The sequence below is a fragment of the Pseudorasbora parva genome, chromosome 1 (genome assembly GCF_024679245.1).
Source record: "Pseudorasbora parva isolate DD20220531a chromosome 1, ASM2467924v1, whole genome shotgun sequence".
Classification (NCBI taxonomy): Eukaryota; Metazoa; Chordata; class Actinopteri; order Cypriniformes; family Gobionidae; genus Pseudorasbora; species Pseudorasbora parva.
In genome coordinates, this window is record NC_090172.1 from 64,204,013 (window position 1) to 64,231,453 (window position 27,441).

The 27,441-nt window shown below is 42.7% G+C and overlaps 1 protein-coding gene across 1 annotated transcript in view; it reads left to right on the forward strand.

The window, feature by feature from the left end:
• Positions 1-18,499: 18,499 nt before the first annotated feature.
• LOC137072150 (Fc receptor-like protein 5) overlaps positions 18,500-27,441 on the forward strand; it is a 40,703-nt gene continuing 31,761 nt past the window's right edge. Inside the window, exons 1-3 of the mRNA XM_067440389.1 lie at positions 18,500-18,530; positions 21,267-21,302; positions 23,677-23,967. Of these exons, the coding sequence (XP_067296490.1) occupies positions 18,500-18,530; positions 21,267-21,302; positions 23,677-23,967 (358 nt within the window). The remainder of the gene's footprint in view (positions 18,531-21,266; positions 21,303-23,676; positions 23,968-27,441) is intronic.

The following is a 27,441-nucleotide window of genomic DNA, read 5'->3' on the forward strand; positions in this document are numbered from 1 at the left end:
TGGATCTCTTAAAGGGGCCGCACTATATTCCTACTCGTGGAATATGGACCTCCTCCAGGTATGAATATAGTTCCTACCATACCACCACCAGGTACCATACCACGACCAGGTATGGTGTGGTTCTGGTGCACTCACTGGTACACATTACCAATTTTTCATACGAACTGTGCCCTGCTCTGAATTAAACTACCAGTGTAAAAACTCCCTTTATATTCTTAAAATGAGAGAAATCACTGCTTACTCTTAATTTTTAAGTTTAGGCTTAAGAGACATGAACAATTTCTTAGATAAACATCTATGACCTTTGATACGTCTAGTCTTCATGCTGTATTGATTATTATTGAATAAGTATAGTTTCACTAATAATAAATGTACATTTGCATAAAGCATGCATATTTGTCCATACCAGTGTTGATTAGAGTATTAAACACTTAATGTAAACCTAATTAAAGATACATTTACAATTGCTAAAAATGTGTGATTAAATTGCGATTAATCGCAAGTTAACTCATGACAATCATGAGATTAATGTGTTCTGGAGAAAAAAAACATTTATTTCATAATGTGATTATCCCTCGACTTTTCATTCTTTTACTTCAATAAAAGGTTAGATTATTGCTAATGTTTTGAATGAATGATCAAAAGAATAAACAATGAGGATTTATTATTACAGCCATCTTTGATCATATTTACTGGGGTGCCAATAATTCTGACCGCAACTGCGTTTATACTGCATGAGTAAATATATCTACATTATATCTATACACATGCATATCTGATCACACACACACACACACACACACACACACACACACATACACACACACACACACACACACACACACACACACACACACACACACACACACACACACACACACACACACATCAGAAAACATACCAGAAAACCATTGATGGTTTTGAAGAAAAAGTGCAATATCATTAAGGGGAATAAAATGGAATGGAATGGAATCGAAGAAGCCTCTCCGTTTTTGAGAACGCAGTATTGGTGTATTTAAAATCGTACATTTTGAGGTTGAAATCGGCTTGTTTTCGGAGATTCTAGCACGCAGTAGGGGCGTCATTGTCCCCGCCCTCCGAGGGAAGCGTGGCTACATATCATGCAGCGCTCTGGCCGGCTCTAGCTGATATCAAAATTCAATGAAGATGGACGCCGCAAAGATGATCGCAGACGAGCTGAGCCATGGCCGTTACACCGAAAATGTTTTGAAGCACTTCTTAGACAAGCCGGATGCTTATGAACAAGCGCTCACTTGATGGGCATTAAGCAACCCATTCTCACCCCCAAGGCGTCAAAAACCGAAGCATGGTCAAGTGCCTTCCGCGTCACAATAAAGACGCTAAAGGTACCCCAAGGCGTCATGTTTCGACACGCTGGGTGCTCCATTCATTTCAGTGAGAAACCTTTGGCGTCATACACAGACGCAATGGGTATTAGTAATGTTATCGTCATGGTGAAATTGTATTAGTTTATAATTTTGCCATTATGACATGTTGGAGTGTTTTTCAATTTAATCAGCAAGCATAATTTTATTTACATTTATTCTATTTACGCTATTTAGACACGCTTAACATGTAACCCAACCCCATCCCTAAACCTACCCATTTGTGTGAACATGATATAAAACACAGGATATAACATACGACTGCATCCACGAGTTATTCAAAAAAGTTAAATAATTCAAGTTTCCCGAGGCCAAACGATTGATTTGTATGAAGAAAATCTCCAAAAGCGATCAGCATCTCCATCCGCAGAAGATCATCAACAAACACAATCAAATTTCAAATATTGGCGCCGGTTACGTGAGATTTCATAGTGAAATGTCATTGGCTCTCGTAGGTCTTAAGACCAATTGCGTCATTACGTCAGCATTGATTGTGTAACGGGCGCGCTGTGTCTTTAACAAGTTGTTAGGTTGGATGCACGCCCATTAACCCTTGTATATTCCATAGACAGTAAAAGAAATGGACACAGCGACCCCATTGACGTCTACGGCGAAATAATGAAGTCAACCTAGGGGCACTCACTTCCTGATGGCTGAGCGAACTGCGCAGGCTCAGACTGAGCTTGACGACGTAGATGTGACGTGAGCCTCCTGTCTGACAGCTGTGAGTCTTCTAGTAGATGTGGAAAGCGAAAGCTGAATCACGTTGTTTAAATATTTTCTCCCGTTGCTTTTGGCTCACTATGGGCTTCTACCCATTCTTCCCCCTTGACTTTATCAGACTAGTCTCCAGGACATGTCTCCACGTCCCCCCGACTGTCTCATAGACAGTAAAAGATTGCCTGCGAGCGTCTCCTCAGGTCTATACGGTAATTTCTCAACTGTGCGACAGGGTCGCGTTGGTTATGACGCAATCGTTAGCCTATTTTTACAAAAACAGCTTCTGCGGGGCGATAGTGTAAGATACAAGGTAATGGAGCCTTTTATACATTGTCGTGTTTCTTTAGAAATAAACAATGGACAAATGGAGTCTTTAAACGCCTCTGATGTAAAGTTATTCACTGTCAAAGTGACTCAAAAATGAATGGGAGTCAATGGGATGCTAACAGCAGGTGATGGCTTGGTTAGCAATGGCAGCCCCTAGGGGTGGAACGCTTTCCGAGCGCTAGATTACCCCCTTGGTATATTCTTGCATTGTGTTCTTGTTGGGTTGAATGAAGGAAAGACGCAGACCACGATCAATTGCTGGTTTCTCTTTTAATGAAGGTGAAACAGCAAATTTGGTTCCTCTCAGCGAACCTGGTGCAGACTGTACAAATCAACAAAAAAATACATAAGTCACATGCAGCCTCCTCCACACAGGTTTCAAGCTCCTGTTAGCAGATAAACACACAGAAAATCCTGTAGTCTAGCACGTGGAAAAATGTCTACTTTAAAGCTTGCAAAAAGTCTGTTTACAAGGTTTACGTTCAATTGACACTAACTGCATATTCACAACCTCAAAGCTTACATTTATACATGCATAAAACAAGGTTTGCATCTCACAAAAACCGAAATAAATGTTTAAAACTGACGAGCAAAATTAAACATTACCTTCTCTCAGCTAGTCTGGCGCAAACTGAAAGAAGGGCGTGAATGACGCCACAAAGCCTGCGACACTCTTAAAGTAACAGTACAGGTATTAACATTATGGTCTGAATACAACATCCAGCCATAAATATTGACAATAGAACATACAGAAAACATATAGAAAACAATGTTCATCAGGATTTGGTGACATTTCAACCGTAAAAGTAAAGATATAATTTCAACCTGGTTACATTCACCCCTCCTGAAATTCACCAACATCCTGATAAATTGGAATCTCGGGACTGTAAAGAACACAATACATCTGCTACTGACACAATCTGGCCCAAATGAAAATAAATAGACCTAGTCCACTGTCAACTTAGAAGTCACCTTACATACAAGGTTTAGGGGAAAAAAAGGTTGATCAGATCTCTGAATCCCCTTAGCTCAATGCGACGCCTGATACGCCACACAACACTTGGACCCCCAAAAGAAAATTGTCCCACAGACATTGCAAGTATCAATGCTCATAACACAGTCCAAATTTTTTATATATATATCAAGAGTCATCTATGCAAAACAAAAAGAGATTATCTATGGCTCCCAAACAAAATGTTTGAACCCCTCAGAAATGGTTTCTGAACCATGGATTCTATTAGTCTGTTCACTGATTTCACTACTCTCCCTGCACGTGTTCTAACAAGACCATCAGTCACGGTCTGTGTGTGTGGGTCAGTGTGAACCAATGGATCAGCATGTGGTGAGTGTGAAATATCTGATTGTGGTGCAGGTGAAATGAATTGGTTATCAATAATGGTAGCAACAGGACTTTGCACTGAACTATACTGGTCTAGCTCTTCTGAATCAGCTGACTCAGATTCGAGTGGGACTTCAGGGGACAAAACTGCAAGACTCTCACCATCTCTGGAATTTGACAGGTTCTGTGCACTGTCATCTTGAGTTAATAACACAGATGCTGAGCCTCTATCATCATTATCACAGTCTTCCTGAGCAGACTCCTCACTGGCCAAAGACTGATCATTTGCATGGGTATCCTGGCTCTCATCCATCCCAGAGAGTGGCAAAAAGTTGACCTCCAACAAAAGATTCCTGTGCACAACTCTTGTGCGTCCCTCCATATCCTGTATTTTATAAACATGGATATCGGGATTTGCACCAACAACTGTGTACACTCCATCCTCCCATTTGTCAGCCAACTTCCTCTTCCCTCGTTCTCCTTTATTTGCTACTAAAACGCGATCTCCCACAGAAAGGTAGGTTCCCTTGACACGTTTGTTGTACTGCCGGGCCTGGTGCTGTTGCTCAGTGGACGAATGTTTCTGGGCGATTTCCATAGCACTTTTGAGGCAAGAAAGCAGGGACTTGGCATATGAGTCATAGTCAACAATCCCTGGGTCATTCAAAACCTGCTTAAACATTATATCCACCGGTAATCTAGGCACACGGCCAAACATCAAGAAGAAGGGGGGGTAACCTGTAGTCTCATGAACGGTGGCGTTATAGGCAAACGTGATGGTCTGAATTTGTTGTGGCCACAGTTGTTTTTCCTTAAGGGGAAGGGTACGGAGCATGTTTCCCAAAGTGCGATTAAATCGCTCTGTTCCCCCATTGCCCATGGGGTGGTAGGCTGTTGTATGGGATTTTGCCACACCGGCCAGACGAAGAAGTTCTGCAATCAAGTTGCTCTCGAAATTGGTGCCCTGATCAGAATGTATTCTCTCAGGGAAACCGTAAACACAGAACACATTGTCCCAGAGCTTCTTGGCGACTTGCTTTGCCGTCTGATTGGCACATGGGAATGCATGGGCAAGTTTGGTGAAATGGTCGGTGACTACTAGGACATCCACAGAACGCTGCTTACTGTCCTCAGCTGACCAAAAATCCATGCAAACTAACTCCATCGGGGCAGAGCTCTTGATGCTTTCTAGGGGCGCACGAGCAACAGGCTCCGGCGACTTCCCAAACACACACCTCTGACAGCATCTGACATGTGCCCTCACATCCCTCTCCATATCAGGCCAGTAAAATTGCTGCCTTGCCAGTGAGAGAGTACGGTCTTGACCTTGATGACCTGCCAGATCGTGTATGCCCAACATTGCTTTTTCCTTTAAACTCAGAGGCAACACATATTGAGATCTTCTCTGTTTGGACACAGGATCTCTCGTCACTCGATACAACATCCCATCATGGACTTCCAACTTGTCCCATTGCTTGAACAATCTGAGGACCTTCGAATCAGCACCATGCCTTTCCCGCCTAGATGGTCGCTTCCTGGATGCAACAAAAGGTAACACCTTAGAAATGCTGGGGTCTTGCTCTTGACTCAGCAGCAGCTCCTGAGCGGAGAACATGGACGTAACATCCTGACTACTCGACAGCTGTTGGATGTGTTGGGTCAGATAGAGTGCCCTGGATTCCACTGCATCAATCCAGTCACAATGGGCCTGACAAAGAGCTCTAATCTCGGCAGAATCACACGTCACATTGAACATTTGATGGTCCCCAGATCTGTAGCTTTGAGACTGACAGCTTACCCTGAAAGCATCCTGCACAGAATCTTCCTCTATCCCATTAGCTTCTTGAATCAGGGTGGGATATGGTTCCTTTAGCAGCCTCTGAGAAATGGGCTTCGCAAAAAGGTCATGACTGCAGGCATCAGCCACCACATTTCTTTTCCCAGGCAGGTGTTTAAGATCAAATGAGAAGGACGCAAGCTTAGAGACCCAACGGATTTCACATGCGTCAAGCTTTGGCTTTGTTAGAAGGTAGGTTAGTGGATTATTATCCGTCCAAACTGTGAAGCTACGGCCTTTTAGCCAGTGGCTAAACTTTTCACAGACACTCCACTTTAAAGCCATGAACTCCAGTCGATGAGCTGGATACTTCCGTTGTGACGCACTAAGTGTCTTGCTGGCAAAAGCAACCGGCCTGGTCTTGGATTCTCCTCGAGGCACTTGAGAGAGCACTGCTCCAAGTCCGTTCAACGAAGCATTGACTGACAGAATAAATGGCTCGTCAAAGTCTGGATGAGCCAACACAACACATTCCAACAGCATGGTCTTCAACCGGTCAAAAGCGATTTCACATTCCACTGACCAGTCTGCAGGAGTAAGCTTGCGATAGGCACCTAGGGGCTTCTTATCTCTAGCTGACCGTCCCCGTCTCTTCTGTCCAGCCGTAAGTGCAAACAAGGGCTTCGCAATGGAGGAACAGTTTGGGATGAAATGCTGGTAGTAAAATACCATGCCAAGGAAAGATTTGATTCTCCGGACAGAAGGCGTGCGCTCATCGTCCTCCATGAGGTCTTGTACTGTCATCTTGGTGATGATCTCCACCTTCGCAGGATCGACGGCCACACCCTCGCCATTAATGACATGTCCAAGGAATCTGACTTGTTCTCGAAGCAGATAGCACTTTCTCGGAGCCAGTTTCAAGTTATTCTCCCGCAACCTCTGAAACACTGTACGGAGTCTGTACAGGGCCTCATCCTCTGACAATGCAAAGACGAGAAGATCGTCAAGATAACACAGTAGTTTTGTGAAGTTCATGTCCCCAAAAATCCCAATCATCATCCTCATGAAGGACGCTGGGCTGTTACACAGTCCTTGTGGCATGCGATTATATTCATGCAGTCCAAGGGGGGTTGTGAAAGCTGTGTACTTCTTGTCGTCTTCGTGCATTGGGATGTTGAAGAAGCCAGAAGTGAGGTCCATCGTACTAAAGAGGCATTTGCCACCAAGGGCAGCCAGGCAGTCAGACTGGTGCGGCAAGGGATGTGCGTCCTTTAAGGTCCGTGCATTCAGCCACCTGAAGTCAGTGCAAATCCGCAACCCACCGTCTTTCTTCCACACCATCACCAATGGTGAAGCATACTCGCTTGAGGACTTCCTGATAATCCCCTTTTCCTCCATATCAGTGAGAACCTGCCTCAACTTCTGATAGTGGGCAGGAGGGACTCTTCTGTACGGCAAGTGAAAAGGGCGATCGTCGGTGAGATGAATGCGATGTGTGTATCCTTTGACCTCACCACAGTCCAATGAGTGCTTGGAGAAGATGTCTTGGTATTCAATTAATAGCTGTGTGAGCCTAGACTTACAGTCTTTACTAACCTGACATGCGTCTATGTCAACGTCACTTAAGCCCAACTCTGACAGGCTTTTAGCCAGCTGACCGGCTGAATAGGCACTGGGCAATGTGTCAAGTTTCTGTTGCGGTATTGCTTGTACTTGTTTCTCCGTATGAAATTGATGTATCTCAATGTCATGTTGTTTGTGTTCATCTGGTTGTTTTTTTTCTGAAGCCACATGTAGACCCTGAGAAGCAGCTAGATCCTCGATTGCCAAACATGGAAACACATCAGCCAATTTGCAATTTCTCTTCAGTGTGACAGCTCTGTCAGATGGGTTGACAACTGTCATTGGCACCCATCTATCACCCCAGAGAGGTGTGACAAGACGGCCCACTAGAACACCTCGTGGCATGGCTTTGGAATTGGTTGGTTCTACAACGACAGTGCTTCCAGGTGACATTGGCACACTAGCAGGGAGTCTACCCCAAACCAAGTGTTCATGCCTGGGTAGTAGTATCACTGATTGGGTGAGCTTGACCGTGCCTATTTTGTCAGGAACCTCACTCCCTCTCCAGCGCTGGACATTGGTAAACATCGACAAAAACTGTTCAACATTGGGATCAGACTGATACTCCGGTCTGGAAGCAATGTTCCAATAATCATTATTACCCTTCAGAACATGAATCACATGTTTGATGACATTCGAGCCCAGTATAAGATCATCATGCTGACCAGGCACAACCAAGGTAGGTACAACACAGTGAGCGCCGTAAAGCTGCATCTCCAAGTCATAAAAACCCTCAGGTCGAGTCTGCAGACCACCACAGCCAATCAGAACAATATTTTCTTCAGGGTGCTGTTTCTCGGGCAAAACACCAGCAGAGCTGAGCTTCTCTACCGCATGTTCGCTGATGCTACATGCCATAGAGCCAGAGTCCAACATGCCTTTAAGCTGCACACTGTGATTGACAAGGACGGTAGCATAAAACAACTCACTGAATGCGTCGATCTTCTGTGTGGCTTGAATGACTATTCGGGTCCCCTCAGTTGCTTTGGCACAACAGTCCTCATATAAGCGAGCTGGGTCATGTGTATCAGAGAGGGATTCATTTACAATACCCACACCGCCCCTCCCAGGGTGTGGGTTTTCTAGTTTAACTGTTGATCCTGTCCACCAGCGCTGTTGGCAGACTGAGAGCGGCGCTGGTTGGTCTGATCAGGACAGTCCCTCTTCCAGTGGCCAGGTGATAAGCACTTCAAACACCTGTTCTCTCGCCTGCAGTGAGACAATGTGGAATGATCAGAAGCCCTACATACCCTGCACACCTTTTGAAACGAGTGAGGGACTGCGACTTGAGCTCTGGGGTTAGCTGGCACTTGTGTATGCTGTGTAACCAGTCGGTCTAACAAGTTCACCAAACTCCTCATGCAGTCATTGTCAACACTCGCAGTAGTCATGGGCAACGGAGATGGCACAGATGGTACAGTGGTGTTTGAGGCTGGTGTATTATCAGCCATAGGCACATGACACTGGGAAACGACTTTGTGCTCTACTGTGCTCACCTTAAGTGGCCTAACCGTTGCAGCTTGAGTTTTCCTCCCCTGCATGTGCTCATCAAGCCTCTCCTGGATCTCACATGCCGACCATTTCTCAGCAGACTTGAACTTGAAAACACTTGCAAGAGACTGGTCTGGGCAGTATTTAATGAACATCATACTGACTTCATGGCCTGGGTCATCAATGCTACGGCCTTGCCTTTTCAGATACTCATCCGCTACATCAACTGTTTTGTTTAGCCGTATCCAGTATTCCATAGCATCTTCACCTGGCATGGGCAATGTACTGTAGAAATCTGCTAAAGGCATGTTTGAGTAAGTCAGTTCGCTGAAGTGTTGTTTCAGAATGTCAAAAATCACATGGGGATTTGCATCATGGTTAATAGATTTGTCGTTACGCAGCTTTATCCTCACCACATCCCCTGCTTTGCCCATAAGCTTTGCCAGGACTTCTTGTGACTGCTCAATCACTGGAATGGCTCGTTTCTTTAAATACAGAGTCATAAGATTTTCCCACTCATGAACTGTGAATTTATCTGAGCTATCACCCCTGAATATTGGAGGCTCTCTTATGTCTGACTGCATGACAACCTTGACGTTAGGTAATGTCATCTCTGAGGGCTGTACAGGAGTACTGGTGTTCTGTGTGCACCTGTCAGATTGTAGCTTAGCTGTAATGGATTCACCTAGCTTCTCAGCTAACTGTGTAATGAGTGAGCTTAAGTCTGGATTCTGCCCAACTTGGCTTGCCATGGCACGATCTACATAACGTGTAGAGGTAAGCTGTGGGGTGTGTAACGCTGTGACACTAGGCCCTGGTGTTCTGGACTCTAAGGTTCGAAAGAACAAACCCCTACCCACACCAAACTGGTCCTCAAAAGAGTCACGCTCAGCACCATCAATTTCACTCTCTGCAAAATATGTGTAACCCTCTGCCATATTTCAGTCACTCATACACAGAAAAGAAATATGTGAATAAAAAAAATATATATATAGCCAATAAAATAAAATCTAAATGGCTAAACTGGAAGAGCACCACAAAAAAAAATCTAGAATAATCACATCAATCAGCAATTAATTGCACATCAGTAAAGCACTCTTTTAAATGCTTTTATATTGAAGACAAAAAAAAATTAATATCAGGCTGCAGTCCAAGGGAATACCTGACCACGATGAAAGGCGAGTGAATGCAGCTTCCCACGGCGAACGAGCTGACGTCGATCTTCAGACCAATCCTTGAAAGGTCACGGCACCATTGTAACGGGCGCGCTGTGTCTTTAACAAGTTGTTAGGTTGGATGCACGCCCATTAACCCTTGTATATTCTTGCGTTGTGTTCTTGTTGGGTTGAATGAAGGAAAGACGCAGACCACGATCAATTGCTGGTTTCTCTTTTAATGAAGGTGAAACAGCAAATTTGGTTCCTCTCAGCGAACCTGGTGCAGACTGTACAAATCAACAAAAAAATACATAAGTCACATGCAGCCTCCTCCACACAGGTTTCAAGCTCCTGTTAGCAGATAAACACACAGAAAATCCTGTAGTCTAGCACGTGGAAAAATGTCTACTTTAAAGCTTGCAAAAAGTCTGTTTACAAGGTTTACGTTCAATTGACACTAACTGCATGTTCACAACCTCAAAGCTTACATTTATACATGCATAAAACAAGGTTTGCATCTCACAAAAACCGAAATAAATGTTTAAAACTGACGAGCAAAATTACACATTACCTTCTCTCAGCTAGTCTGGCGCAAACTGAAAGAAGCGCGTGAATGACGCCACAAAGCCTGCGACACTCTTAAAGTAACAGTACAGGTATTAACATTATGGTCTGAATACAACATCCAGCCATAAATATTGACAATAGAACATACAGAAAACATATAGAAAACAATGTTCATCAGGATTTGGTGACATTTCAACCGTAAAAGTAAAGATATAATTTCAACCTGGTTACATTGTAAAATGTCATTGGCTCTCCTGTGTCTTGTGACCGATTGCGTCATTACGTCAGCATTGATTGTAAAATGTCATTGGCTCTCCTGTGTCTTGTGACCGATTGCGTCATGCTCAGGAGTCTTTTGAATTATTTGAATGAGATATGAATGAGTTCGTTCACGGGGCAGCGTGATCATCATTTCAGCGATTAAAACATCAAGATCAACTCAGTTCTTCACATGAAGATATCGTATGACTTCAGAAGACTTGGAATGCAACATGACTTAATACTTTTATACTGCTTTTCGTCAGTTTTTGCAATAAATACCTGTGACTGTACATTTATTTGCCTGTTATGTGTTTTATATTGTTAAGATGTGGGTAGGTTTAGGGTAGGAGTGGAGTTAGTTGCTCCAAAATATGAAAGTAGCCTTTAAATATTAATAAAATCATGTCTGCTTTTATAAACGCAAATAATTAAATGCGTCTGTTTATGACGCCAAAGGTTTATCATTGTAATGAATGGAGCACCCAGTGCGTCGAAAACTGACGCCCAGGGGCACCTTTAGCGTCTTAATTGTGACGCGGAAGGCACTTGACTATGCTTCGGATTTTGACGCCTTGGGAGTGAGAACGGGTTGCATAAAGGCAGCGAAATGGGGAAAATCCGTAACTTTGACTGTAAATGCTACACGAGGAGAAAAGAGAACTCTCTGCATGGGAGACAGTCCTGTAGCCATAAGCTTTCTCCAGACATTACGTACAACATATGACTGGATTCTTTAGCTGCGGAAAAAGAGTGGCAGGACATGCAAATTATTGGACATTTAGAGGCAAACAGACGCACAGCGCAAACTTCGGAGATGGTTACATCCACAAAGAAGACCCTGACAAAGAAAAAGTTTGCCCGAACGGCATCAAGATCTGCAAGAATACTTTTCTGTTTCAAATCTGGTGAGTTTCATTCTAAGAACACGTAGCCTACACGATATCTCATGTTTAGGCCTTCCCATATCTACCTATTGTTATTAGCTAGCTCAGTTTTAATTGTAATTGTTAGCATCGTATCACAGGGGGTGTGGCTTATCTAAATGAGATGTAAATCAGCCCTATTGTCACTCCCAGCAGGTGAGAACAGGTGAGAACTGCAAAACTTCAGAGGCTGTTTTCTCTCATTTACACTTTTCTAAAGGCCTAAATTCAGATGGCCACAACTTCTTAAAATATCAGATTTCATGTGTTACACATCGTTGGAAAGCTTGGAGACTACACTTTCAGAATCTGAATAACTCAAAATGCCCCAGAACCGACTTGTGTCCCTACTTTCCGTGACTGGTCACCTATATGAAAAGCAGCAATTCCTCATTTATTAATCAAAATATTGTAATATATTAAACACAATATATTTTTGTATTTTCAAATAAACTGTTACATCTTTTAATATATTGATTATTCATATATAGGGAAATATATTGTAATGACCCGGCTGTCAGCGCTAGCAGCCAGATGTATTGTAGATATTTGTTTGTTTGGAGATTACTAATGTGTAATTTTAGCAATATGGTTAAGTTTTGTTAGTGTAACAGTTTTACTGTGGTTGTGTTTACTTTGGTTATGCTCAATGAAGACAATGCGTAGGGAAGAGGCCTCAGGATGATTTATTCTGCAGAAATACACAGAGCACAATCATTTTTTGGAATACACGTCTCTCCCCTTCACTCTGCTCGTACAGCACGGACAAGCAGCACGCTAGAAGAGCGAGAGAGAGCACATTTGACCCAGTCTGCAACAAATGTGTGTCTAAAGTTATGTGCAACAAATGTTACTCAAATTAAAGTTGCAAAACATAAAATAATATTATAAATGAATTAAAACCACAAAATATAGTAAGCCATGAAAGAGTTCACCATATGGCAAATTAAATAATATAAAAGTGACAAGATTATGTCCCCATTGCTTGTTCGTATCAGTAAATTAATTATCAGTAAATGAATTTCATTTTAATTTCATCATTAATTAAATGTACATATTTCAAACAAATAAAATAAAAGCATTTGATATAAATGACATAACTTTTGCAACCAGACCTCACTCTCTGTCACAAGCAAGAAGGATCCAAAAGCAAAGGTGATATAATTCAATGTCTTTAATGTCCAAAAACAGTCTATAGACAGACAGCTTAGAAATATAACTCAAAACGGTGCTCTCAGGAAGACAGCTCCTCCGTGGATCATCTGCCACAAGTGCTAATAACAAACAGAAAACTCCTCTCAGTGAGAGGGACCCCAGACGACGGCAGCAGAGCGGATAACTCCCCAGGTGAGGCTAGCCAGGGCGGGCAACGGGAGACAACAGGGCGAACGCTGCTTCACAAGGCAAGGCACAGGTAAGATGTACAGTTGACACAAAGAGAGAGCGTTACTCACATAACTTGAACAATACTCCGACACAGAACAGAGAGAACAAACACCAGAAGTAGACTAAGTAATTAGACAAGACACGACACAGGTGTGGGCACAAAGCAGCGAGAGCGCTGATGGTGATGAACAACAGGTGAAGACAGAGTGTGACACATGACAGTATGTGTGTGCGCTGGGGAGTGAGAGAGATGGGTGTGTCAACGAGTGTGTGACAGAGTGTGGTGGTATGAATGAGGGGAAACAGAGAAGCAACCCAGATCCTGACAGTACCCCTCCCTCAACGAGCGCCCCCTGGCGCTCCTAAGGAAGAGGCCTGGCGGGACCGATAGAAATCCTCGATGAGCGAGCAATCCAGGACGTCCCGAGCCGGAATCCACCGCCTCTCCTCAGGACCGTAGCCCTCCCAGTCCACCAGGAACTGGTGGCCACGCCCCCGAGGACGAACATCAAGCAGCTTACGAACTCTGTAAATGGAATCCACCTCGTTGAGAGGAGGAGGAGGGGCGGGACGGGTGGGAACGCGAATGACAGGCTTGATACAGGACACGTGAAAAACAGGGTGCACCCGACGTAACTGACGAGATAATCTTAGTTTGACTGCAACCGGACTGAGGACCTTTATAATAGCAAATGGACCAACGAAACGGGGCATAAGTTTCTTAGAACCCTCGTGTATCGGTAGATTCTGGGTGGATAGCCACACCTTCTGCCCGCAAACGTAACGAGGGGCCCTAACCCGACGACGATTAGCCGCTCTATGAGTGCGCGCTCTAGTACGACATAACGCAGATCTCACCCTCTTCCAAGTACGCTTGCACCTCTGGATTAAAGCCTGTACGGATGGCACGGAAGTCTCAGACTCCTGCGACGCAAAAAGTGGAGGTTGGTAACCCAGACAGCTCTCAAATGGAGATAACCCAGTGGCGGACGAGGGTAGCGAGTTATGGGCATATTCGGCCCAGGCTAACTGGTTGCACCAGGATGCTGGGCTCTGTGAAGTCAAACTGCGCAGCATCCGTCCGAGAATCTGGTTGGTCCGTTCGGCTTGACCATTGGTCTGGGGATGGAATCCTGATGACAGACTGGGGGATGCCCCAATCAGTCGGCAGAACTCCTTCCAGAACTGAGAGGCGAATTGAGGCCCTCTGTCAGACACAATGTCCGAAGGGAGACCATGAATCTTAAATACGTGATCTACCATTACCTGCGCGGTCTCTAGGGCGGACGGTAGTTTAGGAAGAGGAACGAAATGCGCAGCTTTGGAAAAACGGTCGACTATAGTAAGAATAACCGTGTTACCGGCGGAAGATGGAAGACCGGTTACGAAATCTAAAGCAATGTGCGACCAGGGGCGTGACGGAATGGGAAGTGGTCGGAGGAGACCCGCAGGTGGGGCATTGCTCGACTTAGTTTGGGCACAGACAGGACAAGACGCTACAAATCGACGGATATCACGTTCTCTAGTGGACCACCAGAATCTCCGACGTATAGTAGCCAAAGTACCCCTAACACCAGGATGGGCGACTAATTTAGAGGTGTGTCCCCACTGGAGGACGGATGAACGAGCGGTCGTGGGAACAAATAGCGTTCCGGTCGGGGCGCGAGGGGGGTTGACCGTGAGCGCAAGAGCCCTCTTCACCGTCCGCTCCACCCCCCAGACGGCAGCTCCGACCACGCAGTGCGGAGGTACGATTACCTCATTGGTCGAAGCTGCCTCTGTGGAGCCAAACAGTCGCGAGAGGGCATCGGGCTTAATGTTCTTAGAACCTGGCCTAAAGGAGATGGAAAAATCAAAACGGCCAAAGAATAAAGCCCAACGGGCCTGACGAGCATTAAGTCTCTTGGCGGAACGGATGTATTCGAGGTTCCGGTGGTCAGTCCAAACGATAAATGGAACCCTGGCTCCCTCCAACCAGTGCCGCCACTCCCCCAATGCTAACCGAATAGCTAAAAGCTCCCGATTACCCACGTCATAATTATGCTCCGCCGGAGAAAGGCGATGGGAAAAGAAGGCGCACGGATGAACCCTGTTATCCAAAGCGGAACGTTGCGACAAAATAGCCCCAACCCCTACATCGGAGGCATCAACCTCGACTATGAATTGTCTCTCAGGATCCGGGGTGACTAAAATGGGCGCGGAGGTGAACAGCCTCTTGAGTCGATCGAATGAGTCTTGTGCCATTGCTGACCAAACAAACTGAGACTTAGTCGAGGTGAGGGCAGATAGGGGTGCGGCAACCTGACTAAAGTTACGGATGAACCGTCTATAAAAATTCGCGAAACCTAAAAATCGCTGGAGAGCCACTCGAGAATCCGGGACGGGCCAATCGAGAACCGCCCGCACCTTCTCGGGATCCATGCTGATACCCTCAGCCGAGACCACCGAACCAAGGAAGGTGACCGATTGAGAATGAAAAACGCACTTCTCTGATTTAACGAACAGACGGTTCTCGAGTAGTCGTTGTAAGACCCGACGAACGTGTTGAATGTGTACTTCGAGTGAGGGTGAGAAAATGAGGATGTCGTCCAGATACACGAATACAAAGACATTTAACATGTCGCGCAAGACATCGTTGACCAACGCCTGAAATACCGCGGGAGCGTTGACCAGCCCGAAAGGAAGGATGCGATATTCAAAGTGACCAATAGGAGTGTTAAACGCGGTCTTCCACTCGTCTCCTTGCTTAATGCGAACAAGGTGGTACGCGTTACGCAAGTCCAACTTAGTAAAGATCTTTGCGCCCTGCAAGATCTCGAAAGCCGACGACATAAGGGGCAAGGGATAGCGGTTCTTGACCGTTATGTCGTTCAACCCCCTATAATCGATGCAAGGGCGCAAGGATCCATCCTTCTTCTTAACAAAGAAGAAACCAGCACCAGCTGGCGAAGAGGATGGGACAATAATCCCAGCGTCGAGCGACTCGGAGAGATATCTCTCTAAAGCCTCTCGTTCGGGCGCCGAAAGAGAATATAATCTACCGCGGGGTGGCGTGGTGCCAGGTAGGAGATCGATGCTACAATCGTAAGGGCGGTGAGGCGGGAGAGAAACGGCCCGGGAACGACTGAAGACCACCCGCAGATCGTGGTACTCCTCCGGAACCCCAGTCAGATCACCAGGCTCCTCCTGAAAAACAGACACAGAGGAGACCACAGGAGTAGCAGACACCAAACAATTGACATGACATGATAGACTCCAAGACAAAATGGTATTCTTGGCCCAGTCAATATGAGGATTATGCCGGACTAGCCAGGGATGGCCTAACACAATGGGGGTATAAGGGGACTGAAAAATGAGAAAGGACATAGTCTCTTGATGGTTCCCTGAGATTGTGAGACTCACCGGACTGGTGACACGGTGGACATTAGAAAGCATACTACCATCCAGGGCAAAGACGGTGGTGTTCCCCTTTAAGTCCACCAGAGGGATGTTATGCTCCCGAGCCCATCTCTCGTCGATAAAGTTCCCCTCAGCCCCTGAGTCGATCAATGCGGGGCAGGAGATAGTAGAACCGACCCAACGAAGGACGGCGGGCAAGGTGGTACAGGAACTTGATGGAGAGGACGTAACAGTCGCGCTCGCCAGTACTCCTCTGTCTACTGGCGAGCTCTGGCTTTTACTGGGCAAGACGCTGCGAAGTGGCCAGCCGTGCCGCAATACAGACAGAGTCTGTTGGAGATGCGGCGTTGTTTCTCCTCTGGCAGAAGACGAATGCTACCCAACTGCATGGGTTCAGGATCAGGTCTTGCAGTGACAGGCATAGAAGGGTCGCGAAGAGTGGTGGACCCGACGCGAGCCCGACGCCGTTGCTCAAAGCATCTATCCAGGCGAATTGCCAGCTCTATCAGTTGGTCGAGCTGGGTCGGTGAACCGCGAGCATAAATCTCCTCCTTCAGACCCACATTCAGACCCTCCAGGAAGCGTGCGACCAGAGCGGGCTCGTTCCACTCAGCTGTGGTAGACAGGGTGCGAAACTCAATCGCGAAATCCGCCACTGTTCTCCTCCCCTGGCGGATCGTGGTGAGAAGACGCGACGCCTCCTGTCCGAAGACCGATTGGTCGAATACCTTGATCATCTCCTCCTTAAAGAGATCAAAACAGTGACAACAGGGACTCCCAGCCTCCCAAACGGAGGGTCCCCACTCACGAGCCCGCCCAGTCAGTAATGATATCACATAGGCGATGCGGGAACGATCCTCCGCATAGGTCTGTGGTTGCAGGGAAAAAGCCACCTCACACTGAGTCAAAAAGGCTCTACACTCTGTCGGCTCACCTGCATAACATGGAGGATTGTTCACACGGGGTTCAGGAAGAGATGGAGAATGCTGAACAACAGGAGATTCTTGGTGTGCATGAAGGAGGCGAACGGACAGCTCAGTAACCTGTGTGGCCAAACATTCCACCGCATCTCTGGCAGCAGACAACTCCTCATCATGACGACCCAGCATCACTCCTTGAATCCTTACAGCAGAAAAAAATTATTCCACCTTCGCTGGATCCATAGTGTGGTCGGAGTATTCTGTCACAAGCAAGAAGGATCCAAAAGCAAAGGTGATATAATTCAATGTCTTTAATGTCCAAAAACAGTCTATAGACAGACAGCTTAGAAATATAACTCAAAACGGTGCTCTCAGGAAGACAGCTCCTCCGTGGATCATCTGCCACAAGTGCTAATAACAAACAGAAAACTCCTCTCAGTGAGAGGGACCCCAGACGACGGCAGCAGAGCGGATAACTCCCCAGGTGAGGCTAGCCAGGGCGGGCAACGGGAGACAACAGGGCGAACGCTGCTTCACAAGGCAAGACACAGGTAAGATGTACAGTTGACACAAAGAGAGAGCGTTACTCACATAACTTGAACAATACTCCGACACAGAACAGAGAGAACAAACACCAGAAGTAGACTAAGTAATTAGACAAGACACGACACAGGTGTGGGCACAAAGCAGCGAGAGCGCTGATGGTGATGAACAACAGGTGAAGACAGAGTGTGACACATGACAGTATGTGTGTGCGCTGGGGAGTGAGAGAGATGGGTGTGTCAACGAGTGTGTGACAGAGTGTGGTGGTATGAATGAGGGGAAACAGAGAAGCAACCCAGATCCTGACACTCTCGTTTCTGTATGTAACTCAGACTTGATATTAAACTCATTTCAAACATTTCTCAACATATAACAAACAATCGGACATACCTGCAGAAATAGAGCACAATCAACTTTCTGGAATACCCGTCTCTCCCCTTCACTCTGCTCCTACAGCACGGAAAAGCTAGCAAGCAAAAACATTTCTCGGTAAAACATTCAATTTGATAACATCACAGCCTTACACTACATTTAAACATTCTTTATCTCATAAAATAAATTCATGATATCATTTAACACACTTTAAAACGTCCTTACCGCTCGTTAGAAGAGCGACAGAGAGCACGTTTGACCCAGTCTGCAACAAATGTGCGTCTAAAGATGGCGCTGTTCGCACATCGCAAAAGGTATCGTGCGTCACCGATATGTGCTCCATACAAGACAATGGTTCCCACTAGAGTTTATTATGTACACTGAACCATTATGACCCAGAAAGAACATATTTAAACAAATATAAAAGCACAAGAAATAAGTTTTGATAAAGTCAAACTGATGGATTATTCATTACATTTTATTTTATTTTTTGAACCAGCTACATTAGCAAAGTTATGCGTGTTTATGTTCAAGTTAGTTTGGGTGGGTTTGATTCATTACTGAGAGAGAGAGGTGTGTAAGGGAGGGACATGGGCCCTGACTGTGTTCTGAATAAAAGGATAAAGAAGACGATATTTCCTGCTGGTCTGTTCTGCTGTGCTTCTATTCTCAGACACACTCATGGTCGTGCGATGTATGGGATGCGTGTGCTCATGTCTTCTGTTAGCAATTAACTTAGTGCAAGTTTATTAGCTTAGCTCACATCAGACCAAAGTTCTTCAGAATAACTGCCGGTTATTACAATATTTTCTTTGCATAAGTGCTGTGTGTGCCTCAAACACTTTGACCTCATCTGGTTTTGACTTCTGAAGCTTGTTCAACTGAATCAGTGCTGTGAAACATTAATCACATTAATATTAGTATTTGCTTATAGGACATACATGTGAGTTACTGTACAAAGTTATTTTTTTATATTTTTATTTACCACAATAGAATAGTCATTAAAGTGTGAAATGTGCACAATTTAATATTATTTATACTAATTTAATAGTGGCTTTCATGTAAGGGGTTCAAACTATGTTGCTTTCGTTGAGTATCAGAGAATCCATCAGTGAATCAGTGAATCCATCAGTGAATCCATCAGTGAATCAGTGAATCCATCAGTGAATCAGTGAATCCATCAGAAAATCCATCAGTGAATCAGTCAATCCATCAGAGAATCCATCAGTGAATCCATCCGTGAATCAGTCAATCCATCAGAGAATCCATCAGTGAATCCATCAGTGAATCAGTCAATCCATCAGTGAATCCATCAGTGAATCCATCAGTGAATCAGTTAATCCATCAGTGAATCCATCAGAGAATCCATCAGTGAATCCATCAGAGAATCCATCAGTGAATCCATCAGTGAATCCATCAGAGAATCCATCAGTGAATCCATCAGAGAATCCATCAGTGAATCCATCAGAGAATCCATCAGAGAATCCATCAGAGAATCCATCAGTGAATCCATCAGAGAATCCATCAGAGAATCCATCAGTGAATCCATCAGAGAATCCATCAGAGAATCCATCAGTGAATCCATCAGAGAATCCATCAGTGAATCCATCAGAGAATCCATCAGTGAATCCATCAGAGAATCCATCAGTAAATCCATCAGAGAATCCATCAGTGAATCCATCAGTGAATCCATCAGAGAATCCATCAGAGAATCCATCAGTGAATCCATCAGTGAATCCATCAGAGAATCCATCAGTGAATCCATCAGTGAATCCATCAGTGAATCCATCAGTGAATCCCTCAGTGAATCCATCAGTGAATCCATCAGTGAATCCATCAGTGAATCCATCAGTGAATCAGTGAATCCATCAGTAAATCCATCAGAGAATCCATCAGTGAATCCATCAGAGAATCAGTGAATCCATCAGATAATCCATCAGTGAATCCATCAGTGGATCCATCAGTGAATCCATCAGTGAATCCATCAGTAAATCCATCAGAGAATCCATCAGTGAATCCATCAGAGAATCAGTGAATCCATCAGATAATCCATCAGTGAATCCATCAGAGAATCCATTAGAGAATCCATCAGAGAATCCATCAGTAAATCCATCAGAGAATCCATCAGTGAATACATCAGTGAATCCATCAGTGAATCAGTGAATCCACCAGAGAATCCATCATTGAATCCACCAGTGAATCAGTGAATACATCACAGAATCCATCAGTGAATCCATCAGTGAATCCATTGGAGAATCAATCAGTGAATCCATCAGAGAATCAGTGAATCCATCAGAGAATTCATCAGTGAATCCATCAGAGAATCAGTGAATCCATCAGAGAATTCATCAGTGAATCAGTGAATACATCAGTGAATCCATCAGAGAATCCATCAGAGAATCCATCAGTGAATCCATCAGAGAATCCATCAGTGAATCCATCAGTGAATCCATCAGAGAATCCATCAGTGAATCCATCAGAGAATCCATCAGAGAATCCATCAGAGAATCCATCCGTGAATCCATCAGAGAATCCATCAGAGAATCCATCAGAGAATCCATCCGTGAATCCTTCAGTGAATCCATCAGAGAATCCATCAGAGAATCCATCAAATAATCCATCAGAGAATCCATCAGTGAATCAGTGAATCCATCAGTGAATCCATCAGTGAATCAGTGAATCCATCAGTAAATACATCAGTGAATCGAGAATCCATCAGTGAATCCATCAGTGAATCCATCAGAGAATCAGTGAATCCATCAGTGAATCCATCAGTGAATCAGTGAATCCATCAGTGAATCAGTGAATCTATCAGTGAATCCATCAGTGAATCAGTGAATCCATCAGAGAATCCATCAGTGAATCAGTGAATCCATCAGAGAATCCATCAGTGAATCAGTGAATCCATCAGTGAATCAGTGAATCCATCAGTGAATCAGTGAATCCATCAGCAAATCAGTGAATCCATCATTGAATCAGTGAATCATGACATGTTTCAGTGTGTGACTGACATTGTGTTGAATATGATTCATATCTGTGTTTCTTCTGCTTTCAGTGCTGATGGCCCTCGTTCAGTCTGGACTCTCTCAAGGTACTGTACATCACTGCAGTATTTTTTAACCAATATGAATTTTGTTTTAGTAGTTTATTTGTCTTCATGGATACATCAGGATCCCATATTTGTCTCTTTGCTGATGTTTTATGTCCATGTTTTGCATATTTCACAGAATCATTTGACTGTATTTCCTTCTGCTGCAAAACATTACAGGAATTTGCTTTTTATTCAATCAAACGTTTCAAAAGATCTTAATTTTCAAGAGATCATAATCTACTGTATGAAACAGAAATGATTTCTGCCCAGTGTCATTAAGATCTTGTGCACCAATGCTTCAAGAGAAAAGAGCTTGAGAACAGACAGCAGGAAGTTAGTAAGTTCCCCATAGAGTGTGTATGACGTCACATTAAAGGCCAGCCGGCAGTTCACATCACACGGGTTACCTCAATAAATACCCAATAGGATTTCTCATAGGCTTTTGGACAATCGCTAAAAAAAAAATGTTTTTGATACTTTCACGCAGGACCAGCGAGTGTTCAGTGGAGAGATATGTCCGTCGCTCTGATTATTACTCTGTTCAAAACGGTTTGGACGTGCGGAGGACTTTTTGTTACCAAACAGGGCATTGATTTGATAAATGTTGACTGTAGAGGACACCAGGACTTAAATCATGTTTATCAGGCATTTTGGAGACACAACAAGTGAATAGGGGGGAAAAAAATCGATATTCCTATGAAATATTACATATTATTATGAAAATGTTGCCAGTTATTACTCCTATTATTACACTTCTTTTTTCATTACATGTTTCATTACAGAACACAATAATATGCAAATTAGATGCAGTGTATCGATACATTGTATTGAATGGGGAAATCCAAAGCCATTTTACCCACATATTGCATAAAGTAAGATGGTATGTCAAAGCATTCAGTTATATATTTTATAACATAGCTCAGAATCATCTTTAAAAAAAAGTTTGTTTTAAAAAAATCCTGAAACTTAAAAATATATTTGTAAATTAGAAATTAATCCCATTGCTAATCGTGTTAACATTATGCTAACAACATGCTAATCGTGTTAACATAATAACAACATGCTAATTGTGTTAACATCATGTCAACAACATGCTAATCGTGTTAATATTATGGTAGCAACATGTTAATCGTGTTAACATCATGTAAACAACACGCTAATCGTGATAGCATAATGCTAATAAGCATGCTAATTGTGTTAACATCTTGTTAAAACATGTTAATTGTGTTAACATTATGTTAACAACATGTTAATCATGTTATTTTAATCGTGTTCAGATTATGCTAGCATCCTAATCATGTTAACATCATGTTAACAACATACTAATCATGTTGACATTATGTTATCATCATGTTAATCATGCTAGCAACATGCTAACTGTAGGGTAACAACTGAACATGCACCATTTCTTCAGGAATTGTACATTAACTCTTTCCCTGCCAAAACGTAATTTTCTGTTTCCGTGTTTTCACTGATAAATGCTTGGGGGCGCTATTACGCATCGTCTGAATGAGTACAGCATCTCCTGATTAAAACACAGGCGAAGAAGACGCAAAAAAAAGTTTTCGCATGTAAGCAGATTCATATGTAAAATAATGTGATCATCAACATTAAAGGATTAGTTCACTTTAAAATGAAAATGTCCTGATATTTTACTCACCCCTCATGTCATCCAAGATGTTCATGTCTTTCTTTCTTCAGTCGAAAAGAAATTCGATTTTTTGAGGAAAACATTCTCCACGTGATGGACTTCAATGGGAACCGAAATATTGAAGGACCAAAGGAAGAGCTTCAGAGGCTCTGACCGATCCCAGAGGAGGAATAGGGTCTGATCTAGACAAACCATCGGCCATTTTCAAGAAAAAAAAAAGAAAAAAAAACATCTATCTACTTTTTAACCCAATTTGCTCATCTCGGAAAAAGTAAAAAAAAAGAAAGAAAGAAAGAAAGAAAGAAAGAAAGAAAGAAAGAAAGAAAGAAAGAAAGAAAGAAAGAAAGAGGGCAGCAGACCCAATCAGTTTCCAGGCCAGCAGGAATCCACCCGGTGCTCCCGATGATCAGTCCGGTTCTGCTTACATTTGTCCGTCAAGATGTGTTAAAATCCTGCAGATGATGTCATACCTGCATTATATCCTGACTGTAGACAGCGCCATCTACTGGTCAGAACAGGCAGATCAAGAACACAGAGGACAGACTGGACACATATATCAGTTTAATTTAGTTTTTAACACCAGTTTTTGATGTAATTATTACAATTGACAAGAAAACTCTGTTCTAGATTTATAATTGAATTTATAGTGTTTTCCTCATGAAGAAGCTTTGAGTTCCTGACAGTGATCTGCAATGCTTTTCAATATTTCCTTCTGTTTCTCAGTGAAACCTGTAGTGATGGTGAAGCCGGATCAGCGAGTGTTCAGAGGAGAGAGAGTCACTCTCACATGTGTCATACCGGGAGGAGGAGACACTCAGTGGACATACAGATGGTTTAGAGATGGACAATATGTCAATCTATCACCAACAGCAGAGTTCAGTTTCACAGCTTATGGTGTGCATCTCAGTCGTGTGTCTCTCAGTGGTGAGTATGTCAGTGGTGAATTCAGCTGTAGAGGAGAGAGATCAGACTCACAGACAGACATCAGTGATGCTCTTACACTGACTGTATCAGGTGAGTCTTCATATTCACATCTGTCTAATGATCATCTAAATCCATATTTTAACTCTTATTAACCACATCTGTTAGAATAGACTGAAGAGATTCACTTTTAGTCATTATTCAGTCACTGCACGTCTTGTGTGTGTCGAGCCATTCTTACTATTCTGTGGCTTTTCAGCATGGTTAACTTTATATATAAAAATTACATTACCATGATTTAAAAATTTTATCTGAAGGTCTTGTTGCACAACAAGAACAACAAATTCGTCTCATGATATTATTCTTTAATAATTCTGACCAAATATTTCACATGCAAAGGTCAAATGTCCATCCTCTTAAAACACATTCTCATCTCATGAATATGTGTTTTGAATACAGTTATTATAATATTTACATTTTCTAAGAGCTCAAATGTGCATTAAACATCACAAGGTAGACCCACTTTTTTAGCAACACAAAGATAATAGATTCGTACTTTCATAATCATGTACTTAATGTGGGCGTCCCATGACGGATCGGAAGAGATATGGACACCGAGCAGTTTAAAGGATAAAACTCGACTAAATACATGTCTGGAAATAACAGAGGAATAAGGACAAGGACTGTTTTGCTCATTCCTAACACTGATGACCATGTCCACTGTCTTAGTTTCATTCATTGCCAATGTAAAGTCCTCTATAAACTATAATACTGATCTGCCAACATTGTCGCTCTATGATAAATTAAAATAAGCTGATAACATCACTGTTTTCTCCAGAGCGACTGTACAGCTGAATCTAATTTTGTTGCAGTATTGTCCTGTTTGACACTGTGAAGCTGCTTTGAAACAATCGGCATTGGAAAAGCGCGATATAAATAAAGTTGATTGATTGATTGATAGTATAGGTGTAAAGTCGAAATTCACCTTGTAAATATATTTTTCTTATATCACCTTAATATTCGTAGAAAAGCCAGTCAATGGGTTTAATGTTTTCATTACTAATGCCGTTTAATCCCACCGGTCACAATTGTGACCGTAAATTTTCCTCGCATATTTTAGTGTGGTATTAAAAAGCAACTTCTATTATGAAGCAAATTTTCATTTATAATACACATTTAAAATGTCTACATGAGTTCTGGGCAGGTCTAACATTGTTGTGTAGTTTGGTCGTGTGACCACACACACTTATTTCTTGGTACTGCCATCTTATGACAACGTGAAAGCTCAGAAATGACAGAAAAATTTAATGAATTAATCAAAGTTAATTTTTGAATAGCTCATTAATTTTTTGCACACATCATCATGAAAGGGTCATCTATACATACATATTGAAATTATATTTATACATTGTTTATTCTTTTGTCAGGATGCAGATAAATGAAGACGGGTTGTGACCGGTAGTATAACACAGAATATGTTCCTGTGTAATAATAATGTCATTCTGTGTTATTCATAGGGACTCTCTCTCAGACTGAACTGAAAACCATCCATCCATCCATCCATACGTCTGTCTGTCTGTCTATCTATCTATACTTCTGTCTGTCTGTCTATCTATCTATACTTCTGTCTGTCTGTCTATCTAGCTATACTTCTGTCTGTCTGTCTATCTAGCTATACTTCTGTCTGTCTGTCTGTCTATCTATCTATACTTCTGTCTGTCTGTCTATCTAGCTATACTTCTGTCTGTCTGTCTATCTATCTATACTTCTGTCTGTCTGTCTATCTATCTATACTTCTGTCTGTCTGTCTATCCTTCTCTCTGTATGTCTATCTATACTTCTGTTTGTCTGTCTATCTAGCTATACTTCTGTCTGTCTGTCTATCTATCTATACTTCTGTCTGTCTGTCTATCTATCTATACTTCTGCCTGTCTGTCTATCCTTCTCTCTGTATGTCTATCTATACTTCTGTCTGTCTGTCTATCCTTCTCTCTGTATGTCTATCTATACTTCTGTCTGTCTGTCTATCTAGCTATACTTCTGTCTGTCTATCTATACTTCTGTCTGTCTCTCTATACTTCTGTCTGTCTGTCTATCTATCTATACTTCTGTCTGTCTCTCTATACTTCTGTCTGTCTGTCTATCTATACTTCTGTCTGTCTGTCTATCTATACTTCGGTCTGTCTGTCTATCTATCTATACTTATGTCTGTCTATCTATACTTCTGTCTGTCTGTCTATCTATCTATACTTCTGTCTGTCTCTCTATACTTCTGTCTGTCTGTCTATCTATCTATACTTCTGTCTGTCTCTCTATACTTCTGTCTGTCTGTCTATCTATACTTCTGTCTGTCTGTCTATCTATACTTCTGTCTGTCTGTCTGTCTATCTATACTTCTGTCTGTCTGTCTATCTATACTTCTGTCTGTCTGTATATCTATACTTCTGTCTGTCTGTCTGTCTGTCTATCTATACTTCTGTCTGTCTGTCTATCTATACTTCTGTCTGTCTGTCTATCTATCTATACTTCTGTCTGTCTTTATATCTATACTTCTGTCTGTCTGTCTATCTATACTTCTGTCTGTCTGTCTATCTATACTTCTGTCTGCCTGTCTATCTATCTATACTTCTGTCTGTCTCTCTATACTTCTGTCTGTCCGTCTATCTATACTTCTGTCTGTCTCTCTATACTTCTGTCTGTCTGTCTATCTATACTTCTGTCTGTCTCTCTATACTTCTGTCTGTCTGTCTATCTATACTTCTGTCTGTCTGTCTCTCTATACTTCTGTCTGTCTGTCTGTCTATCTATACTTCTGTCTGTCTGTCTGTCTCTCTATACTTCTGTCTGTCTGTCTGTCTATCTATATCTATGAGATATACCTTATAAACGTCCAAATTTCGGATTTACCAATTGGTGCTTCAATGTTTAAAGTTGCTCTTCCTAATATTTAGGAGTAATAACTCATGTAAGTGCGTTGATCTTTTCAAGGTTTGTTGGTCACCTCTTCCCCTCTCTTTGGCCGGACACGTTAATTCAGTGAAGATGAACGTGTTACCTAGATTTTTGAATTAATTTCAATGGGTTGCAATTTTCATACCCAATTTTCTTTTTTTTTATTGTGTATCATGAACAATAGAAATAGTTTTGAAGTAAATTCTAATCATACCTCATTCTTATATGTTGGATATGTTATTGTTATTTTAAGTTTTAAACGTGTAAATAGGTCTAATAGAAGAATTTGTATGAATTCTGTCTATGCTGTTTCCCACCGGTCACTATTGTGACCGAGAATAAAACCTAATATTTCACTAACTTAACCAACATAAAATCAAAGAAGGCATAACGTTTGTGTGTTAGGGAGGTCTAAGGAGTAAATTGCATGTACTCACATTGCAGGAAAACATTTGGGATTAAACAGGTTAAGATACAAGGTGGACAGAGTTATGATGACGTTGTTAATACTTTGTGAATTTCTAGTCAGATCCATTTTGCGGGTGAACCTGCTGTTCTAAAATTTGTATTGAAAACCTTTTTTTTTTAAATGTTCGATTCTTCTTTTTAAAAAAT